General features: G+C 48.3%; 2 protein-coding genes across 5 annotated transcripts in view; both read left to right on the top strand.

The window, feature by feature from the left end:
* The window catches only part of LOC116952826 (thymus-specific serine protease-like), a 34,427-nt gene extending 25,535 nt beyond the window's left edge, over positions 1–8,892 (top strand). For both annotated transcript variants that reach the window (XM_032972527.2, XM_032972526.2), the window contains exons 9-12: positions 2,040–2,181; positions 4,051–4,233; positions 5,805–5,950; positions 7,406–8,892. In XM_032972527.2, coding sequence (XP_032828418.2) covers positions 2,040–2,181; positions 4,051–4,233; positions 5,805–5,950; positions 7,406–7,441 — 507 coding nt within the window. In that variant the 3' untranslated portion in view covers positions 7,442–8,892. The remainder of the gene's footprint in view (positions 1–2,039; positions 2,182–4,050; positions 4,234–5,804; positions 5,951–7,405) is intronic.
* Positions 8,893–13,358: 4,466 nt separating this feature from the next.
* The window catches only part of LOC116952658 (guanine nucleotide-binding protein G(i) subunit alpha-2-like), a 37,068-nt gene continuing 32,405 nt past the window's right edge, over positions 13,359–18,021 (top strand). The window contains exons 1-2 of one of the 3 annotated variants that reach the window (XM_032972216.2): positions 13,359–13,840; positions 15,222–15,385. In XM_032972216.2, the coding sequence (XP_032828107.1) occupies positions 15,268–15,385 (118 nt within the window). In that variant the 5' untranslated portion in view covers positions 13,359–13,840; positions 15,222–15,267. Of the gene's footprint in view, positions 13,841–15,221; positions 15,386–17,265; positions 17,494–18,021 lie in introns of those variants that run through there. The other 2 variants (XM_032972215.2, XM_032972217.2) reach the window with 2 other exon arrangements.

The raw sequence follows: 18,021 nt of genomic DNA on the forward strand, positions 1-18,021 counted from the left end.
ACATTCGTGAAATTCCACGCGCCCACCTGTGTGTGTTGAGGTCACGATCTCCTGGCTAGCCAGAGTATGATGGGCAGGATAGCAAGTGGGTTAATTTACATCTACTCAGGGATGACCAGTTGACTCCATGGCACCGCGTGTGTTTTCTCCGGGTACTCCGGTGTGTCCTCCCACGTGAATAAACACTCATTAATGGAGCTGACCTAAACATCCCAAGTATACAGTGAGGGAAAAAAGTATTTGATCCCCTGCTGATTTTGTACGTTTGCCCACTGACAAAGAAATGATCAGTCTATAATTTTAATGGTAGGTTTATTTGAACAGTGAGAGACAGAATAACAACAAAAACATCCAGAAAAACGCATGTCAAAAATGTTATGAATTGATTTGCATTTTAATGAGGAAAATAAGTATTTGACCCCTCTGCAAAAGATGACTTAGTACTTGGTGGCAAAACCCTTGTTGGCAATCACAGGGGTCAGACGTTTCTTGTAGTTGACCACCAGGTTTGCACACATCTTAGGAGGGATTTTGTCCCACTCCTCTTTGCAGATCTTCTCCAAGTCATTAGGGTTTCGAGGCTGACGTTTGGCAACTCGAACCTTCAGCTCCCTCCACAGATTTTCTATGGGATTAAGGTCTGGAGACTGGCTAGGCCACTCCAGGACCTTAATGTGCTTCTTCTTGAGCCACTCCTTTGTTGCCTTGGCCATGTGTTTTGGGTCATTGTCATGCTGGAATACCCATCCACGACCCATTTTCAATACCCTGGCTGAGGGAAGGAGGTTCTCACCCAAGATTTGACGGTACATGGCCCCGTCCATCGTCCCTTTGATGCGGTGAAGTTGTCCTGTCCCCTTAGCAGAAAAACACCCCCAAAGCATAATGTTTCCACCTCCATGTTTCACGGTGGGGATGGTGTTCTTGGGGTCATAGGCAGCATTCCTCCTCCTCCAAACACGGCGAGTTGAGTTGATGCCAAAGAGCTCCATTTTGGTCTTATCTGACCACAACACTTTCACCCAGTTGTCCTCTGAATCATTCAGATGTTCATTGGCAAACTTCAGACGGGCATGTATATGTGCTTTCTTGAGCAGGGGGACCTTGCGGGCACTGTAGGATTTTAGTCCTTTACGGCGTAGTGTGTTACCAATTGTTTTCTTGGTGACTATGGTCCCAGCTGCCTTGAGATCATTGACAAGATCCTTCCGTGTAGTTCTGGGCTGATTCCTCACCGTTCTCATGATCATTGCAACTCCACGAGGTGAGATCTTGCATGGAGCTTCAGGCCGAGGGAGATTGACAGTTCTTTTGTGTTTCTTCCATTTGCGAATAATCGCACCAACTGTTGTCACCTTCTCACCAAGCTGCTTGGCAATGGTCTTGTAGCCCATTCCAGCCTTGTGTAGGTCTCCAATCTTGTCCCTGACATCCTTGGAGAGCTCTTTGGTCTTGGCCATGGTGGAGAGTTTGTAATGTGATTGATTGGTTGCTTCTGTGGACAGGTGTCTTTTATACAGGTAACAAGCTGAGATTAGGAGCACTCCCTTTAAGAGTGTGCTCCTAATCTCAGCTCGTTACCTGTATAAAAGACACCTGGGAGCCAGAAATCTTTCTAATTGAGAGGGGGTCAAATACTTATTTCCCTCATTAAAATGCAAATCAATTTATAACATTTTTGACATGCGTTTTTCTGGATTTTTGTTGTTGTTGTTGTTATTCTGTCTCTCACTGTTCAAATAAACCTACCATTAAAATTATAGACTGATCATTTCTTTGTCAGTGGGCAAACGTACAAAATCAGCAGGGGATCAAATACTTATTTCCCTCACTGTATACTCGCTTCGTAGTTTCCCGCACCTCTGAACCATTCCGTCTCTCCGAGAGTGGACGAAAAACTGCGCACGTTACAAATTCTAAACAACAATCATCCTAAAACGTTGTATTCCACGCGTGGCTGCGCACGGCGGTATATTGCTCGTCGTCGCTCTCATATTCGCTGCCCCCCCCCCCCTCCTGCTGTGCCGCCGGCGCTTTAGACGCACCTTCTGGACGACACCAGGACGTGCGTGCAAAGCTCGTACGACGAGTATCTGTTCACGCTGCAGAACGAAGCCGCTGATCCCGAGCTCTCCGAAATGCGTCAGTGGTTCTTCCAGAAGTGCAGCGAGATCGGAGTGTGTGAGTAACCGCGATTGGTCGCTCGCGCCACTGCCGGTCGAAGGGCCTCCTCTAGAGGCACTCTACACAGCCTACATCGAGAGTACTTTGGTCGACTCTTCCACGCTGGTCGGACATCTTGGAAAGAGATGGGAGCACCCATGACTTATCCCGTAACACTTAATCTGACATTCGACTGAACTGCAGTGTATCCATTTACACTGCTGGATGGACAGAGGTTGGTAAGAATGTAATAAACTTGCACCATTGGTAAGAATAGGTGCTCTCTAACCGTGCTTGCCGCTACAGTCATAGGAAGGCTATCGGGCATCCGGACATCGTGCCTGTCATACCAACCCACCATATGCCCCTCTGACCTTCCTGAACAGGTGACAAAATAAATGAGCAACATTGCTTATCTATCCCTTTACGTGAATAATTTATTTTTTTGATACATCAGAGGACATATTTTTGAAGGTGTATTGTCTGATTATGTATTTTGTTACTCATTCTCCACAACTATGCGAATGTATATGATGCAATCCTTAACAAGTGCTTTCTAACAGCACTTGCCTGTACAGTCGATAAGGCTATCCGGGGAATCTTTGTGTTTGTGTGTGTGTGGGGAGGGCGGAAGTTTAGCGGTTAGTGCACCGCAATTGGGAACCAATAACAGCAGTGAAAATTAACGAGTCCTGGGCCATCCCTAGATCGACTCAGCCTCAAAATGAGTACCTGGTGTGGTGTGTAATTATATCATCAGCACTGTGGAGACAAAGGCGGCCAGACATGGTTTGCTCACCACACCACCGCTTCGTGTGCCGTGCCGGCGTCCATTGGTGGTTCGCTAACCACTTGCTCCAGCGCAGCGGTGGCTAGGAGCTGTTAACTACCTCGCCTGGTATACAGGAGGTCGTGGGTTCGATCCCGACCTTGACTACTGTATATTTGGAGTTTGCATGTTCTCCCCGTGGGCACGTGGATTTTTCTCCGGGTTCTCCGGTTCTTACCTCCACATTTAGAATCGACGTGCATTTAGAGTATCTGGCTGCTTTCAATTTCCACGTGATAAGCCACTTCGTTGAGCTATCATTTATGGCCAAGCCGTTCCTGAAAAAGAGCTGTGTAAGTCAGTGGGCCACACCTGGTAAAATAAAAAAAAATAGTTTATAGTTTAATTAAAAATGCTGGCAGGGCTGTCCTACTGGCGCATCTGTCACTGCGGGCACAAGCTATGATGCAGGCAGCAGCACGGACCCCTCCCTGCAGTGATAAGCCACTTCAGTGGGCTATCATTTGTGGCTAGATCGCTTCTAAAAAAAAAGAGCCACACAGCGCTCAGTGAGCCTTACCTGTTCAAATAAAAATAAGTGTGGGTGTAATCTTGATTTGAAGCTTTCGTGACTGCATAAATCCATACTCTTTGGTTATTTCGGTGAAGCCACGAAGGTAGAAAAATAATAGATCACGACGTTTCGATCACGACACAAGCAATCGTCATCAGGTGGGACAACCACAGCAAGAACAAACTGCTGATGTAGGCGAGAGATCTGCCGTGGCACGAGGTTGTATAGTAGGCCTCGTCAGTAGGGGGGGGGGGGGAGAGGAGGTGGGGGGGGAGAGGGGACGGGGTAGAAAGTGGACCCGGCGGCAGCACTTGGAGAGGTCTGAGAGATCGGCTGCAGGTGGGGGGGGGGGGGGGAGAGAAGGTGGGGGAAGGAGAAGGGGCAGAATGTGGACCCCGCGGCAGCACGCGGGTCACTGGAGTAAAGTGGACCACCACGGCAGCACTAGAGAGATGGGCTGCAGGGGGGGGGGGAGAGTGTAGTGTAGTGTGTAGCAGCCTGTTAAGACTATACGGGGGACCTTTGTCTCTGTGTGCGCATCCAGTCCAGTCGTGCTACCCGGAGCGTGGCTGCCCGTTCTCGCGTCTGCTCACGCTGGAGGCCGATGTGGACGTGTGCGTGCGCGTCTTTGGCCTGTCGCTCCAGGACGTCTCCCGCGGCGTCGACGGCACGAACCGCGTGTACGGAGCCAACCACCCCGACGGCACCAGAGTCATCTTCGTGAACGGTGACTCTCTCTCTCGGCTTTGTCGTAGCGCCGTTTCCCACCGACGCCTCCGAGCCGAGCCATCCCCGGAGGCCTTTGGAGGTTGCTGGTGTTTTTTTTTCCTTTTTCCCCCCCCACACCGAGCAGAGCGAGAACCAAACGTCGAGTGTCGTGCTTTGTGCTCCAAAGCCAATGCGGGAGATTTTTTTTTGTTTCAGCCCAACTGTTTTTTGGAAGAGGATTCATCTCACGTTATCAGACAGGCTGGGGCTGACCTCTTTGAAGGATTGTTAACTTAGAACTGCTTTTTATATTCAGTTTGTTGTCCTTCCCCGGCACGTCTGATTACCGCGGTTGGCTATGTACGGTGCGAAAGAAGTTCAACATACATATATACAACGAGCATATAAAGTAGTGCCGCAGCAAATAAATAGCCTTTGTGCGATTAACCTTCATCTCTCGGTTACGATGAATGGAATACACCATGTCAAAACCTAAAAAAGAAAGCTGTCTTTAATTTAGCGTTCCCCAACATACCTTCCTTCCACTGTACAACAAACCCGTGCCGGGGCCATGCTGAGCCAGCCCCTGGCATGGCTCACATTTGTTTTTTCCACTGCAGAAGCCGAGCCGCGCCGCTGATACCACACGCAAATAAACTGCGTCAGTGTTGTCGATTAACGCCACATACAATGAATTCAGCGTTAGCTCTACCGCTGGCCTTGCTTGACCCCGACTATAATATCTTCTGAGGCCCAGAGTTTCATGGCTTAATTCTGGCTCGGCTCAGCAAATAGCCGGTGGGATACCACCCGTTATGGTGAGAATTCCCATCTTGGCTTGGCTCGGATGTACCAGTAGACAACGGGGTATTGACCTCCACTACCACATATGGCAATGCCCCACACCCACCCCCCCCTCACAGCATCATGGCTATGGTTGCATAGCAAGGTCTCTGATCACCAGGGTGCCTATGATGCCAATGATTTGGGTGTAGTGAGGCTGGCAATGTAGAAGTGATGCTGATTATGACGACGATGGTGTCGGTGGTGGATGATGATGGTGGATTGTTTATGGGCACTTAAAATGCCCATAAATGAATTGTGTAATGACTTTAATTTTTTTTTTCTGATTCCTAACAGTTGGTCCAACTTTTTTGACGTCCAAGCAGATGCTCCTGGTGTGTCTGTTGTTGGCAATTTATGTTGCTTGTGATTATGATGCGCACCTCAGGGTATATTAGCAGATGTTATTTGCAAGTTGAGCAGTATTCAATTAGTATTTTGTAAAAAAAAAACGTTGGGGAACAGATGGTTTCCACTTGGGAAATTTGTTTAAGTCTGCTACTGACAGGAAGGGATGCCGCCTTGGTGTAATGGTTAACACAATGGAGTTGTGGCGATGGTTAGAAATGACGATCGCGATGTTTGACAATGATGATGATGTTGGTGAAGTTGGTGATGGTGGTGATGATCATGATGATGATGGTTGTGTTTATGACGACGGTGGTGGTAATGGCGACGATGACGATGGTGGTGCTGACGATGGTTGTGACGATGCGGTGTTGACGACAACGACGATGTGGCCTCCAGGTGACATCGATCCGTGGCACAAGCTGAGCGTGCTCAAGTCGCTGTCTCCATTGCTCCCCGCGATCGTCATCAACGGCACGTCCCACTGCGCCGACATGGAGGCGCCCAAGATGAACGACATCTACGCCCTACGTCACGCCAGACAGGTGCGCACGCCACACAGGTGTAGACGCAACACACAGGTGTATGCATCACCCAGGTGTATATACATAACACAGATGTATAGATCACACAGGTGTATACATCACACAGGTGTATACATCACACAGGTGTATACATCACACAGGTGTATACATCACACAGGTGTATACATCACACAGGTGTATACATCACACAGGTGTATACATTGCACAGGTGTATACATTGCACAGGTGTATACATTGCACAGGTGTATACACAACAGACAGGATTCTACATCATATGGGGTATGCATCACGCAGGTGTATACATCACACAGGTGTATACATCACACAGGTGTATACATCACACAGGTGTATACACAACATACAGGTGTATACATATCACACAGTTGTATACATTTAACACGGGTACACACGTAAGACAGGTACACCACAGAGGTCCCCGACATCTCAAAATTATACTATCCTACACGTGAACTCTATATGTCTGTTACGAGGTCTTTAGGTCATCGAGCGATTCAGTACCCATGACAACGGACTCCCACACTGGTTGCCATTGGGGTTTTTAGACCGTGGACTGTTGAGGAAGAGTATTTTATTGGGGACTGCATACTATAGACTGACAGATTTGTCTCTGACAGTGAGGGTCTCTCTAGGCCACTGGTTCTTAAACTTCACTGCAGCCTTGCGCCCCTTTGGTTCTCAGTCGGTTAAACCTGTACAATATTAATACGTACGTAGGTTTCCTAAAAACAAAGTAGTTTTACTTGCATCGCCGTGCTTCACATGTGTTCCGGTGATTTTGCCTTCGAAAAAAATCTGGCCATGTCTACGCACCCCCAGCACGGGCATCTCGCGCCCCCAAAGGGTGTGTGCACACCAGGTTAAGATCCAGTGCTCTAGATGATAGACTAATAGACTGCTGGCCTCTGGTGGCATATGTAGGCAGTAGATTGACAGACTAGATTCTGGTTGAGTAGGCAGTATTTATTCACCGATTCATTCCTTTTAAAAAAACACATTTGCAAGCGATATCTTGAGGCTGATGGAAAAAATGCACGAGGCAAAGTAAACGAGAAAGATTTGAGGCAGAAAAAAACCCCGAAATGGGCCCTTAAAATAATCGTCGTGAATTGTGACCCCGAAGGCGGCACTTCGTCGAATGTCTGAGTGGAGGCTTGGAGGGTGCGGTCTCCAGAGGGAGCCTGATCAGAGTCGAAAGCGCCGTGCCTGCCGTTTGTACATCGTGTGTTCAAATTGGTGCATCAATTCCGAAATTTTCGTGAGAAACGTTTGCCAGTTCCTGACCTTTGTAACCGATTAACCCATAATATGAAGGTTGCCAGGTAGTTCATATTATATAACCTATTGCATGTCTCTGGTATGTGTTCTGGGTTGTCACTATGGTGCCGTAATGACGTGCCTTGACCGTGTCCCCCTCCCGACCGTCCACGTGTGCAGGAGATCGAGAAGCAGATTGTCCAGTGGCTGCAGTGACGTCGGGGATGAGGGACTCCACTCGATAGCGTGGGAAATGGTGCATCGGCGAATAAACAACACACTCACCTGACACCCATCCCATTCAATGCTCAACCTGACTACCTGACCCCCATCCCATTAAACGCTCAACCTGATACCCATCCCATTCAACAGTCAACCTGACACCCATCCCATTCAACACTCACCTGACCTCCATCCCATTCAATGCTCAACCCGACACACATCCCATTCAACAGTCAACCTGACACCCATCCCATTCAACAGTCAACCTGACACCCATCCCATTCAACACTCAACCTGACACCCATCCCATTCAACACTCAACCTGATACCCATCCCATTCAACACTCAACCTGACACCCATCCCATTCAACAGTCAACCCGACACCCATCCCATTCAACAGCCAACCTGACACCCATCCCATTCAACAGTCAACCTGACACCCATCCCATTCAACAGTCAACCTGACACCCATCCCATTCAACACTCAACCTGACACCCATCCCATTCAACACTCAACCTGATACCCATCCCATTCAACACTCAACCGACACTTATTTCATTCAACAGTTAACCCAACATCTATCCCATTCAACACTCAACCGAAAACGCATCCCATTCAACAATGAACTCAACACCTATACAATTAAATACCCATCCCATTCAATATTCAATCCGATACGCATCCCGTTTAACTCTCAACTCATTGAAAACTCAACCCGTTCAATGCATGAAACATATCCTATTCTGTCCTTCACGTAAACACTTGCACTTTGAGGGAGAGAGGGTGCATTTAAATAAATGATTGTATTATTTTTTGTTAACTTTTGGAATTATGGATGTGGGGCGGGGGGGGGGGAGACTGTGTAGGGTGGGGTGGGTCAGTCACCTCTTCAGGGACTCCACACTCCAGTGCTACAGTAGGCCTAGCTCAGGACGAGGTGATAGTGCGTGCTATTCACAGCCCTCCGTCTGGTTGCTGTCTTCTTTTGCACACTTTTTTTTTAGATGCCCTTGTTGCAGGAATGCAAAGCCTGCACGTGATTTATCTTTACATTTGTAACTCTCATGATTTTAAATGCGATTATTGTGATTCGTGCGTGGTTATTTTTGACAACTTTTTAACAATCTTTTTTCCATGTAAACGTTTTCATTCCGTTAGTGGAACTCCATGCTGTTTGTCAGGGTAAATCTCAATGTTTTTTTACGAGACAATCAACACCTTCATCAGCTTTGATCAATGCACTGCTGGATGAAGGTCTCTCCGAGTTTATATACCACACTGATTTATAACGACACCTTGTGTGCTGTACATGTCGTATCAATAATGTGTGAGAGAGATGGCTCCGCGTCTTTAACGGTGGCGCCTTTAACGTTTCAATGCATGTGTGAGGAATGGTGGGAGACGCGCAGAGGGTTTTAAATCAAATAAAAGTTTTATCTTTTTCATTCTCCCCAGTTTTCTTTGTGGGGGGGGGGGGTATCTATCAAAGGATCTCGCTGTGTAATTTGTACGTAATGTTTTGTGCCGTTGCATGACTTATTTGCATCTACATATATAGCATGTATATATCGCACCTCCGATTGGCACGGTTGGCTACGTACGGCGTGAAAGAAGTTCAACATACACATTGTTATTCTTGGTTATTTCGGTAAAGTCACGTAGAAGGGAAACAATAAAATAATAAAAATATAAAACAATAAAATTCTCACGACGTTTCTACTGTAACACAAGCAATCATCATCAGGTGTGAAAACCACATTTGGTGTGGTTTTCACACCTGATGATGATTGCTTGTGTTGCAGTCGAAGAATTTTATTGTTTTAAATTTTTATTATTTTATTGTTCCCTTCTACGTGACTTTACCGAAAGAACCAAGAATATGAATCCCTGCAGTCACGAAAGCTTTAAATCAAAATTTATACAAATTGTTTACTGTGCACGATGGTAACAATTATACCGGGAGTGGCAGCCAAGGAACGGAACAGAATGAGAATGTATTTAATGCATGACGGAGAAATCCGATGAGCCATAAAGCTCCTTGTCACAGATGTCCAGTAGGAACGCCCCCTGCGAGTTTTCAGTCCGTGGAGGAGATGGAGCGATGAAATCGACTGTGCGAGTGCTGGGCGCATTTTTTAATCGCAGGATGACGAGAGGTGTCAGCTCCTGATGACGATCGCTTGTGTTGTGATCGAAACGTCGTAGTTTTTTTTGTTATTTTCTTTCAACCTATTTACGTGACTTTACCGAAAGACCCAAATAAAAATAGAGAGTTCTCTCGAGTGGAGGCGCTTTTGTCAGCGGCGACGTGAGCCGACAATTTCAGGGCTGCCCCCAGTGCCGGATTAAGCAAGTGCAGGGCCTGTAGTGTATGTTATAAAGTGGCCTGAAATATAAAACCACACAAATATTAAAACACACGCATTTTTTTACTTGCATAGTAAAGTAATTCTATTATTTCATTTGCTCCACAGCCAGATAATACGACAAATCGCGAACCTTAAACAAGTTGAAGGCAGTATAGTGCTATAGTAATAGAGCAAGGGGTCGTCCATAAATGACGTCACGCACCTAGGGGGAGGGGGGTGGTCAGATATTTGTGACGATGTGTGACGATGGGGGGGGGGGGTTGAGAAATGTGACGTCATATCAAAATGCGCAACTTTAAATAAATATAGACAACACGTTCTACTTAATTAAATAGACTTTTTAATAAATGTTTTCTCCTACAACATCAGAGTGCAGTGCCACATTAAATACGCACTACAATGACAATAGTTTAAAGCGATTTGAAGCATGTTTTATTTGGGGGGGGGGGGGCAGAGCTTTGTGACGTCATATTTGAGGGGGGTCTGACTTAGTGACGCCGTGTGACGAGGGGGGGCGGTCAAAAATCGTCCAAAATCGAGTGACGTCATTTATGGACGGCCCTCAAGTGGAGAATCACTGAACCGGAATTGATAGCTTGAAAGTATTTAGCGCGGGGCCCTTGAAAGTGTGGGGCCCGTAGCATATGTAGCTACTTGTGCTACTACGATAATCCGGCACTGGCTACACCTTTATTGCCCAGACTATTGTGTATCTTGTGTAGGTGCCGCGGTGGCTAGGAGACGTTAACTCCCTCGCCTGGTATGCAGGAGGTTCGTGGGTTCGATCCAGACCCTGACGCCTGCTGTATATTTGGAGTTGTCTTGTCTCTCCACGTGGTCGCGTGGATTTTTTTCTCCGAGTCCTCCGGTTTTTCCCCTCCACATGAGAAAAACATGCGTTTAGAGTATCTGGCTGCTATGAATGTCCACATGATAAGCCACTTCGTTGAGCTATCATTTGTGGCCAGGCCGCTTCTGAAAAAAAGAGCTGTATAGTGGGCCTTAGCTGGTAAAATAAAACGTAGTTTAGTTTTAGTTTAGTAAACAAAGTAGTTGTGATCTTCTTTGGTTCTTTCGGTAAAGTCACGTAGAATGAGAATAAAATAATAAATTGATAAAATAAAATAACACAATGAAATTCTCACGACGTTTCGGCCACAACACAAGCGGCCTTCATCAGGTGAAGGGACGAGACTGTCTGGAGGACAGCGCTGGAGCGAACAAAGCCACGCTCAGATCGCGACCTTTAAGCTGTGTGAGAAGAAACAAAGCGCCTTGACAAATGAATTAGCATAGAATTTTATTGTGTTATTTTATTTTATCAATTTCTTATGTTATTCTCATTCTACGTGACTTTACCGAAAGAACCAAAGAAGATGAATCCTTGCAGTCACGAAAGCTTTAAATCGAAAAGTAGTTGTGACCCAGCGACATCACCAGAGGGCGCTATTGCACATAACTAAGCGGCAGTGGTGACGGCTGTGCCTCATAATAAGAAGTACCTGGGTTCGATTCCTGACAAGGGGACCTTTTCCGTGCGGAGTTTGTTCTCTCCCCCTGTTCCACAGGAGCTTCCTCCGGGTTGTGCAGACGATGCAGGTCTGTTGACCAAGATTCACGCTGCATCCATGGAACTATTGGCTTTCTCGAGCACTGAGGGTGGACACTGGGCTCTTAGTACGTGTTTAGAAATTCCGATCATGGTAATTAGCAATGGGGCACCTGTGATTGAACTCCATGTCACGGTAGGAGGACAGAATGTATAGGTGGTAGGTGAATGTTTACTTAGCCATCGATGCCTCCTTTCCTCGTGATGACTGCCACACTGCAAAGCACTGCACGGCCTCGAGAAGTGGCTGCATAATTGTTCGTACAGTATTAGATTACATTCCAAGAATAGAAAGTATCCAGCGGGTGGTCTCATTGAGGAGACTGAGTGATGAAATCAGTTTGTGTACTGCTGCGAGGTGGATTATTGCATCGCAGGATCATGGGTGGCTGCTGCTGATGATGATGATGATCATGTCTCTCTCACTCTCCATGAGCAATGCCCTTTCTCAAAGACGTCGACCATAATGGCCTTCCCTTCCATTCAGCTCTGTCCATGATATTTACTTCAAAACATTGCTTTAGATGCTCCCAGTTGCATGGCATTGTTCCACTTGCTCATGTAATGTATTTGGTTTTCTTCACCGGCGTATTGTACCTAACACTTTCCACAAACAAAACATTATACAGTATCTCTTGTTTTCTCACTCAATGTCAAATAATTATCTAACTTGCCTTTTTCATTTCCTTGTTGTGTACTCTTAAAAAAAAACCATTGTATGTTGCTTATAGTTTGCTATATTGGTCTTTATAATTGTCCAGCTTTCACATCCATATAGAAGAACAAACAACAAGTAACACTGCAGTAACAGTAATCTAAGTTTCGTCACAAATATTTGTTTTCAATACCATGTTCTGATATATATATCCTTTGCCAGTGCTATTCTTTCATTTATCCCTGTGATCATCATGACGATGTATTTAAGGAAAAGGCTTTAACGTGCATTGAACGTACGACTCTAAACCAGCGTTCTTCATTGCAAGGCTCCCAACAATACACAAAATATGAAAACACCATCCCAGCGTGATGTCAAACCCCAACGGTTTCAAATGTGTAGCAGCTCTCACACTGAAGTCACCCCCGCCCCCCCCCCTTCTGAAAATGAGTGAAGAACATTGCCCTACATAGCTGTCTATTTATTACGGTCAGAGTGGGGAGATCGCTGTGGTATGTGGCAATGTGCTCTGTCGCCTCAGCAATGAACACTGTGACCTGAGGGACGCAACACCCATGACGGGGGAAGAGGTCCCCAAAGTGACCACGGGCCAAAGTCGGTACGACTCAAATGCTACGAGTATCCGCCACGGGCAGTATCCACCGTGTGTATAAATTTGAGTGAATGTTACACGGTACACATCTTGAGGCCAAAGATTTTTCCTCGTCCTTGGCTAACAAATCCGTGACGGTAGGGGGGGGGGGGAGGTGTTCCCCTCTCCCCCACACCTCCTCCTTTGAGACCCAGAAATGCGTAATTTTATTGATATTTTCCCAATAGAAAAATGAAATAATGTTAATGAATGAATTAATGTATTGAGCCGTATTGAACAAAAAAAGAGATGAAAAACTTCAGGACACTGCATCTCCGTCCGTCCCTTCCTTGCGAAGTTTCTCGATCCGCCCGTGTGGCCGATGTTCCAGAATAATAGCGGAGTGGCAGCCGAGGGATGGAACGCGCACGTTCCCGAAAGGACGTCACCTCCCAGGAGACGGAGCGATGAAATCCGCGCGCGTTGCACCGCTGCGTCCATCGCTTGCGGGGAGGTATGTATTTCATCCAGCAGTGGATTGACCACACGGCTGATTTTGATGGTGGTGGTGGTGAACAGGTGGTGGTGGTGGCGTGATGCGGGATGAGAAGCAGCGAGGGAGCGTGGTGGCTCCGAGCAATGTTGACGTCACTCGCTTTAGCGGGGATCGGGGGGGAGGGGTATGGGGGGTTGTTAAGGGAGCGGTGGTGCCACCGTTGTGCAACGCGACCCGCACGCACGCACGCGCACGCGCGCGTCTCCCGGAGGAATCACGGAGCCGACGCCACAACCACAGTCTGGACAACCACCACTGACAGCTACAATCGCAACATCATCCATCATCAAATAATAATAAGTCCACGTGAACCAGAGACGAACAGCAGCAGCAGCAACAGAGCGAGATGGAGACGTGAACAGCATCGGACATCTCTCCCTCTCTCTGTCTCTCCCGACAACAGCGGGGCTTCAGTGCGGTGGGGACCGCGGCTCTCACCACCACATCCCGGGATACGTTATCATCAACAACAACGACGTCGTTGCTGTTGTTGTCCTTCCTGGTCGCCATCATCATCATCGTCGTCGTCGTCGCGCTGTGTTGAGCAAACGGAGGCAGCTCCAAGAGTCCCAGGACAGGTGAATACTGGACGAGGTGGATACTGGACGAGGTGAATACTGGACGAGGTGGATACTGGACGAGGTGGATACTGGACGAGGTGGATACTGGACGAGGTGGATACTGGACTAGGTGAATACTGGACGAGGTGGATACTGGACGAGGTGAATACTGGAGGAGGTGGATACTGGACGAGGTGAATACTGGACGAGGTGAATACTGGACGAGGTGGATACTGGACGAGGTGGATACTGGACGAGGTGGATACTGGACTAGGTGAATACTGGACGAGGTGAATACTGGACGAGTGAATACTGGACGAGGTGAATACTGGGCGAGGTGGATACTGGACTAGGTGAATACTGGACGAGGTGGATACTGGACTAGATGAATACTGGACGAGGTGGATACTGGACTAGATGAATACTGGACTAGGTGAATACTGGACGAGGTGGATACTGGACGAGGTGAATACTGGACGAGGTGGATATTGGACTAGGTGACTACTGGACGAGGTGGATACTGGACGAGGTGAATACTGGACGAGGTGGATACTGGACTAGATGAATACTGGACTAGGTGAATACTGGACGAGGTGGATACTGGACGAGGTGAATACTGGACGAGGTGGATACTGGACGAGATGAATACTGGACGAGGTGGATACTGGACTAGGTGAATACTGGACGAGGTGGATACTGGACGAGGTGGATACTGGACGAGGTGCATACTGAACGAGGTGGATACTGGACGAGGTGAATACTGGACGAGGAGGAGATTTGAAAGGTGACCAGAGACAATAATGACGAGGGGAATTGAAAGGTGGTGACGAGGAGAAAGAGTTGGGAGGAGAAGGTGACTGAGGAGGTGACCAGAGAAAGAATGACGAGGGGAATTGAAAGGTGGTGACCAGGGAGGAGGTGACCACGGGTGAGGAGTATGAGGAAGATGTTTTGCCAGGAAGAGGAGGAGGTAGAGGAGGTAACCATAATGTGAAAAGGGAGCCGCTTGTGGAGGTGACGGACGAGTGCCCGACGAGCAGGGGGGTATTGGGCGATTTGGGGTTGGAGGGAGGTGATGTGGAAGACGCGAGCAGGGAGGAGAATGACGAGGTGGCGATGAGGAAGGAGGTGAGAGGGGCGATGAGAGTGAGGAGGCACGAGATTGAGAGCAGAGAGGACGAAGTGTGGAGGTGAAGGTGATGCGATGGAATCACGAGAGCAAGGGAGGATTATAGATCCCACCATCCGAGTAGCTGTCGGAGTGATAAGAGTTGTGTGTGGGTGGGGGGTGTGTGTGTGAAGGACGAGTTGGGTTGAGTTCTTCAAGTTCCTTTTGTGAACTAGGGTGAGAGCTCGCGAGACCAGAGTTGAGCCTCGTCTGCAAGAGTGACGTGCTGCTCGGCTCGGCTGATGTTGGTTGTGGTGCTCAAGGTGGTTGGCGGCGGCGGTGGTGGTAGTGGAGGCCCTATCCAGTGCCATGGGCTGCTCGCTGAGCGCCGAGGAACGAGCCGCGGCCCAGCGCTCGCGTCTCATCGACCGCGGACTCAAGGACGCGCGCCACCGCTCGGCACGGGAGGTCAAGCTGCTGCTCCTGGGTGAGAGTGCGCCGGAGCAGAGTCGCACCAAGCACGGACAGACCGATAGGGCTGTCTCAACCACAACCACGGCCAGAACGACAAGCCACAAGCACCACAGCCACGTGCACAGACGAAGCTACAGCCACAATGACAGACAGAAATACAGCTACAAACACTGGCAGAACTCCAGCCACAAGCACAGGCAGAACTAGAGCAACAACACAAAGCTACGGCCACAATCACAGACAAAACTACAGCCACAATGACGGACAGAACTCTAGCCACAATCACAGACGAAACTGCAGTCACAAGCACAGACAGCACAAACGGTCAGAACTACAAGCACAGACAGAGCTATAACCACAAACTCAAACATACATACAATGCACAATCTCAAACTACAACCATAGCAACAGCCACAATCCAGAGTTTCAAGCTTAACTACATTCAAAAGCACAACAACCACCACTACTACCACAGCTAAAACCACAGTGGAGAGCCTCCACCACAACCCCAGCCACAACCACTATCCACACCCTCAACTACAACCACAGAACAGTCACAGCCACAACTACAACCATAGTAAAAAAGCACAACCTTAACTACAACCTAGAGCCACCACCGCAGCCACAAGCACAGCCTCAACCACAACCACAGCACAGAGCCTGAACCACGACCACAGCTACAGACCACAGCCTCAACCACAACCACAGCTACAGACCACAGCCTCAACCACAACCACAGCACAGAGCCTGAACCACGACCACAGCTACAGACCACAGCCTCAACCACAACCACAGAGCACAGAGCCTGAACCACAACCACAGCTACAGACCACAGCCTCAACCACAACCACAGCACAGTGCCTGAACCACAACCACAGCTACAGACCACAGCCTCAACCACAACCACAGCTACAGACCACAGTCTCAACCACAACCACAGCACAGAGCCTGAACCACAACCACAGCCACAGACCACAGTCTCAACCACAACCACAGCACAGAGCCTGAACCATAACCACAGCACAGAGCCTGAACCACGACCACAGCCACACGACACAGAACTACCGTCACAACCACACTAGTGTATTGTGGGGTTTCTCTTTACACTCACTATACATTATCCTCCATGCATTTTTTTTTGCTCTGATTCCTATTCACATAATTGTTGTACCCTAGATTTATTATTTGTTTCTTTTGTGGTTTTTGGTGACCCATGTTACTCTCGCAAATGGCACTCATCCTGGCCTCTTTAGTTATCCCTTGGCTCAAACAAAATGAACCTGAAACTGGAACCCAAACCACAGCCCTGCATTAACGTCCGAACAACCGTGCATTGATCTTGCAACCCAACGACACAATTACACGTTAACAGTGGCCAATTGTTAAACCCAAGCACTTTTTTTTCACGATTGGGCTTTTAACCGCACGCATTTACTGTTTTAACGTGTCAAAGTCCCAGGGAGCTCCAAAGTGTGCATGTGTTACTGTCACAGTGCTTGGCTGCGATTTTTCTACAGAGGGTGCCAATTAGCAAGCTGCATTTAAATGAACAAAACGCAGGCTCTCGAGTCAATTATTCCCTTGCCACCGTGAAACCAACTCTTGTGTCGCCGGATCCCTGTGTGCCAGGTGTTGCCAAAACTCAGCGCCGCTGTGAGTCAGGGATTTTTTTTTTACCAAAATCTATGGACCCAACATCTTTCAAATGGCCGAGAGCCACGAAACGCCAAGCGGGTCACGGGGGGGGGGGGGGTCTGTAACGTGGGAGGGGGGGGGGGGACACGGACGGTACAAAATCTGCAAAAGCAGCAACAGCCCGGGGGGGCACTCGCCTCTGTTGGCGGAGCCACATCACGAGCGCTCTCGTCTGCGTTCCCGCAGATTTCTGAATTAAAATCTGCACAGCCGACCGGCTCTGGAGACGTTTCGACTCTCCGCATCTCGTCGTCAGCAGTGTCGGGGCCTGTTAAGCAAAGATGCCGCTGGTTTTGCCGTACGCGGGAGCACTGCACGAACGCCGTGGGGCCCAATGACCGTCGTGTGGGCACAATGCCCTTTGGCACAATGTCTCGTACGAGCAGCCAGCCGCTCACGCTCCAGAGTTGGGGCGCAGCGCACGAGGTGAGGGAGCGTGCGCGCGCGCCAGGGCTGGGCACAGGAGCTCTGCACGGGCACGAGACCTTGGGGAATTTAAGCCGGGGGATTCCCGTAGGCGAGTGGCGATTTATCCCCCAGAGAACGATTGCATTGCCCCGATTCTGTGGCCCTTAATTGATTCCATAAGCAATTACTCTTTTTGTCCTCTGGCCAGGTGGCTTTTTTGACAAGGCGGTGAATGTGTTATTTGTGTACGTGAAGGATACCGTCAGTTAGGATCACAGGGGTTAATTGATAGGTCAAGGGCAATTTGTTCTCAACCAAAAAGCGATGAATGCATGAATTTAGCTTTGCCGAACAGCATGCCCGTTTTCTGTTATCTGTGTTGCATGCAAATGTTATGGTAATCGCCTGTTAATGTAATGTTAATGCGCCAACCGACAAGGCACAGGGAGAAGAGCATTGTGAATGAAAACAGAATGAGACGGGGAAAATTGGGGTGCGTATGAATGAAAGTTTAAACAGTACAGAACACAGACCAGACAGGACTGA

Source organism: Petromyzon marinus, chromosome 48, assembly GCF_048934315.1.
Source record: "Petromyzon marinus isolate PM22_M1 ecotype Great Lakes invasive population chromosome 48, UKy_Petmar_22M1.pri1.0, whole genome shotgun sequence".
In the NCBI taxonomy this organism is placed as follows: Eukaryota; Metazoa; Chordata; class Hyperoartia; order Petromyzontiformes; family Petromyzontidae; genus Petromyzon; species Petromyzon marinus.